We start from the raw sequence: 4,983 nt of genomic DNA on the forward strand, positions 1-4,983 counted from the left end.
CTTGCGAAGCATTTTAAAGCAATCTTCCCTTTCCCCGCTCAACCTGTAGTTGGGCCGAGGGGTTCCGGGTTGGTTCCCCACTGCTTGTGGGGGATCCGGTCGTCTGCTGGGTCCTGGAGTGCTGCTCCTCTCTTCTCTCGCCGTACGTTCTTGGTTCTCTCCCTCCAGCTGGATATCTTCCAGAGTGTCATTCCACTCCGGCAGGTCCATGTTCAGATCGTCCACCATTAGGATGTCTGATTGCTCTGCCATGGTTGTTGTTTCTTCTATTTTAGGTTCTACACTGCACTATCACTGCACTATTAGGGGGGTTCGTACTAAGAAGTACGGGTGATGCGGGCTTTTTGCTTGGTACAATTGCGTGTGTTTTTTGTACTAAAAAGTACAGTTTGTGTTTTCTCTTCGGTGCTCTGACTGCTATAGTCTGCCTTGCCCCAGGATAGTAGGGCTCCACACTATTTCGACTTGTCGTCTCTTCAGCCGGGGCTCTCTTGCGATGGTAGTTCTTCGCAGTCTTCTCGGGAAATGACTGGTTTGGGCCGTATTCCCCATATTTATGTCTTTCTCTGTGTGGCCTGTCTGGCCAATCACGTTTCGCTTGTGCGTTTGCGAGCGCGCTTTTGTTCTGTTGCCCGCGTGGTTCTTGTTCCTTTGTTTCTGCATATCCATTGTTTTGAGTTATTTTTGTGTGGCTTTTTTTTCTTTTTCTTTTATTAGATTCAGCGTTGAAATTATGTTTCCACTTATTTTTGAATAAAGAGTTTTTTGGGTTTCTCCCCTTCTCTTCCAATCTGGAGGTTTTTAGTTTCAAGGAAGAAGGAATTTTTTTGTGCCTTATGACCACTAAGTTGTGGTTCTCGGTGTCCATCGAGGGTGAGCGGGGATCAAAAAGACCTAACGATGCCCCAGTCAACCTAGCTTGGCGACTTTCCGTACTCTGTATATACAAGTGTGCAGGTGGAGCATCGAGCCCGGTTCCTCAGTGTTCACCTAGCTTCATTTTCCTTGGTTTGTGGAGCTTAGTTTCTCCATTTTCCAGCGTCTGTGTATGTTGTACATGAATAAAGTTCTAATTTTAGGAGGGTTTTGTTCCCCCTGAGTTTTCTTCGTTTTTTTCTTTTTGGGTTGTTGTTTCTGTTTTTGTTTCTTAGTTGTTATTATTGTTCTGTTTTAGTGTTTTTTATTCTTCGTTTTGTCTTTAGGTTGGTACCACAATTTATAGTTTTCTATAGCTTGTTTTTTTCTTTCTTTTTTGTGGTTTTGTTGTTCTTTCGTTTGTATTTTAGTCGGTTCGTTTCTCTTTGCTTTGTTTTCTTCTTTTTCTGTGGTGTTTATTCCTATTTCTTTGGTTTTGGTTTTCCCTCTCTTTGTGTTAGGGTCTTCTTTTGGTTGGTTTGTGTTTTGTCTCGATTCGTGGGTTTTTGTTCGGTCCAGGGTGTGTGGTTTTGTTTGGTCTCTTTTTTTCTTTTTTTCTTTCCATGGTTTTTCTAGTAATCACGTTTTCTGTTTTTCTGGTCTCTTTTGTCTTCTGGGGTTCTTTTTCGTTCTTTCTTCTTTCCTTTTCTTGTTTCTCCTTTTTCTACTCTCTGTTTCTTTGCTTTCTCTTTTTCGTTTTTTCTTTTTTTTTTTTTTTGTTTTCCTTCTTTTTGCCTTCTCTTTTCTTTTTAGTTTTCATTTTGTTTTGTTTTATTTTTTTCTTTTTTATTCTGCGTTCTCTGTCTTCTGTGTGTTTGTCCTTTTGTTCTTTTTCCTGTTTTTCTGGTGTGGTTACTTGCTTCTTTTTGTTTCCTTTTTCTTAATTGGTTTGTCATATGTTGCTTTTGTGAGGTACTGTTTCAGGTTTTTTGGTCTTCTATATGCTATCATTGGGGTTCCTTGGGGCATTCTTTGCCACCAGTCTTCAGTTTTGTATTCCTTTTTAACTTTCTCCCAGAAATCTTTGATGATTGTTTTCAGTTTTTTCTCATAGTTTGGGTGGTACAGTAGTGGGAATATTAGTCTGTCAATCCTCTGTTTTTTCTTTTCATTTTTTTGTTTTGCTTGTAGGTTCTCTATTTCGGTTTCGACAAATGCTTTTTTGTAGCCTCTTGTTATGAAGGTTCTGCCTAGTAGTTTTAGTCTGTTTTTCAGTTTTTGTTTGTTTTCTATGATTCTTGTTAGCCTCAGTCCTTGGCTTGTTATTAGTGAGTTTTTTAGTGCCATGGGGTGTGCTGAGTTTTCTCTCAGGAATTCTTGTTTGTTTGTGGGTTTGTAGTAGATGTCTGTTTCTAGGCGGCCGCATGGCCTCTTCACTATTGTTACGTCTAGGAAGTTTATTCGAGTTTGGTCTGTTTCCATGGTGAATTCAAGTCCTCCTTTGTTTTTTTGTAGGTTTTCAATATATGTTTCTAGTTGTTGTTTGGTGCCTGGGAAAATTCCCATGATATCGTCTACGAATCTGAATTCTTGTGTTGGTTTTATGGGGCCCGTTTCTGTCTGTGTTAGCTCCATGTGAACATAGATGTTCGCATAGGCCACCGACACCGAGGCTCCCGTGGCTGTGCCTTTGCGTTGGAGAAATATTTTGTCACCAAATCTGATGTAGTTGTTGTACATCAGAATTTCCAGTCCTCTCTTTACTAGAGCAGGGGCTGGTGGTTCCAGGGTTTCCCCCTCACATTCTTTTTTTAGCCAGTCATATCTTGTGGTGTAATAGTGTGACACAAGTTCTATGCCTCTTTTGCTTTCTATGCTTGGGTATAGGTTTTTTATATCTGTGGTGTATAAGAGGTTCTTGGGATTCGTTTTCTTTATTTTTCTGATTCTTTGGAGGAAGTCTGTGGTGTCTTTTAGCCATTCCGGCAGTGTTGGTAGGAGTTTCATAAGAAAATGTGTTAAATATTTGTCTAGGTTTCTGGTGGGGCTGTTGCAGGCTGATACTATTGGTCTCCCTGGGGGGAGATTCGTTTCTGGTCTAGGTTGTTTATGAATTTTCGGTAGTAGGTAAAAACTAGGAAGTTTTGACTCTCTGTTTATCAATCTTCCCGTATGGAAGTGTTTTAGTGCTCCTGTTTTGATTAACAGGTTCTCAAAAAAGGTTATCTTGGTTTCTATCATTTTGATGATTGTTTCTTGTGGTTGTTTTATTTCTCTGAATGTGGTTTTGTCCTCCAATTGTAGGAGTGCTTCTTTTTCATAGTCTTCTGTGTTCATTATTACTAGTCCTCCTGATTTGTCGGTGGGTTTTATAATTATATCTTTTTTTGATTTAAGTTGGTATAATGCGTGTCTGTGTCGTTTTGGTAGGTTTGATTTGTTTCTGTTTTGAAGGAGTTTGAGGATTCTTTCTTGTAGCTGACCAATGTGCTCCTGTATGCAGTGTATGGTCAGGTCTGGGTCTTTGTTCTCTTTCTTTTTTAACAACGGGGTTTGTTGTTTGAGTTCTGTTTTGGTTCTTTCTTTTCTTATTGATATTTGGTAGAGTCTGTTTAGTTTTTGTGTGAATTTTTTCAGGTCTTGTCTCAGGACCAGTGGGTTTGTTTTATATGTTGGGCAGAAGGATAGTCCTTTTTCTAGAACTTCCAGTTGGTTTGGGTTAAGAGTTTTATTTGAGAGGTTATGTATGAGTGATTCTTTCTTTTTCAAGTATTTGTTTCTGGGTCTGGTCTTTTTGTTCTTTTGGCTTTTGGGTTTTCCTGTGGGTTTCACAGATGTGTTGGGGTTTGGTACTTTTGGTTTGGCTCTTTTTTGGGGTTTTCCTGGCCCTGAGAAGGACCCTTGGTTTTGGTTTGTGTCTGGCATATTACGTTTGTCTCTTTCTAGAGGTTTTGGTGGTCCTAAAAAGGACCGGTGGTTGTCATTTAGGGTTGGTACGTTCAATTTAACTCTTTTCTGAAGTTTTGGTGGTCCTAAAAAGGACCTTTGTTTTTTTGTGGTGTCTTGTTTTTCTACTTTTGGAAGTTCTTTAAGAACTCCATTAGTTCTTCTATTGAGTCCCTCCTTGGTTTCCTTTGTGGGGTGTTCTGTCTTCCACCTTGTGTGGTCTTGGTCCTCTTGTGTTGTTCGTTTGCTTCTTCGTTTTTTTGAGGTTGTAATTTTCTCTTGAGGAAATCCAGAGCCACTTTTTTTGCTCTCTGGACAACCTCTTTTGTTTCCTGTGGCCCGAAACGGGATTTGCATTCTTCCAGGGCAAACTCCCATTCTTCTTCTAATTTTGGTCCCAGTTGTTTGTAGTGTTCTATTACTTGTTGGTTTATTTCATTTTCTGCTTGTTTTAAAATGCTCTTGATGTTCTCTTCGAATTTGGTTGGAACTTTGTCGTATTCAACCAAATTCAAGTCTGGTTTGTGAAGCCTTATCAGGGGCTTGCCAAGTTGGATCCCCTTTTTGTGTTCGGCCTCGTAGTGCTGCGCAAGATGTCTTTTATATACAAGCTTGCGAAGCATTTTAAAGCAATCTTCCCTTTCCCCGCTCAACCTGTAGTTGGGCCGAGGGGTTCCGGGTTGGTTCCCCACTGCTTGTGGGGGATCCGGTCGTCTGCTGGGTCCTGGAGTGCTGCTCCTCTCTTCTCTCGCCGTACGTTCTTGGTTCTCTCCCTCCAGCTGGATATCTTCCAGAGTGTCATTCCACTCCGGCAGGTCCATGTTCAGATCGTCCACCATTAGGATGTCTGATTGCTCTGCCATGGTTGTTGTTTCTTCTATTTTAGGTTCTACACTGCACTATCACTGCACTATTAGGGGGGTTCGTACTAAGAAGTACGGGTGATGCGGGCTTTTTGCTTGGTACAATTGCGTGTGTTTTTTGTACTAAAAAGTACAGTTTGTGTTTTCTCTTCGGTGCTCTGACTGCTATAGTCTGCCTTGCCCCAGGATAGTAGGGCTCCACACTATTTCGACTTGTCGTCTCTTCAGCCGGGGCTCTCTTGCGATGGTAGTTCTTCGCAGTCTTCTCGGGAAATGACTGGTTTGGGCCGTATTCCCCATATTTATGTCTTTCTCTGTG

The 4,983-nt window shown here is 41.0% G+C and overlaps 1 protein-coding gene across 1 annotated transcript; it reads right to left on the bottom strand.

The window, feature by feature from the left end:
• Window positions 1-1,767: 1,767 nt before the first annotated feature.
• On the bottom strand, window positions 1,768-3,780 carry LOC145682876 (uncharacterized). Its single transcript, XM_081754241.1, has one exon. It carries the CDS (start codon window positions 3,778-3,780, stop codon window positions 1,768-1,770), a length of 2,013 nt encoding a protein of 670 aa, XP_081610367.1.
• Between the last annotated feature and the right edge of the window lie 1,203 nt (window positions 3,781-4,983).

The sequence above is a fragment of the Thermobia domestica genome, chromosome 4, assembly GCF_964235325.1.
Source record: "Thermobia domestica chromosome 4, izTheDome1.hap1.1, whole genome shotgun sequence".
Taxonomy (NCBI): Eukaryota; Metazoa; Arthropoda; class Insecta; order Zygentoma; family Lepismatidae; genus Thermobia; species Thermobia domestica.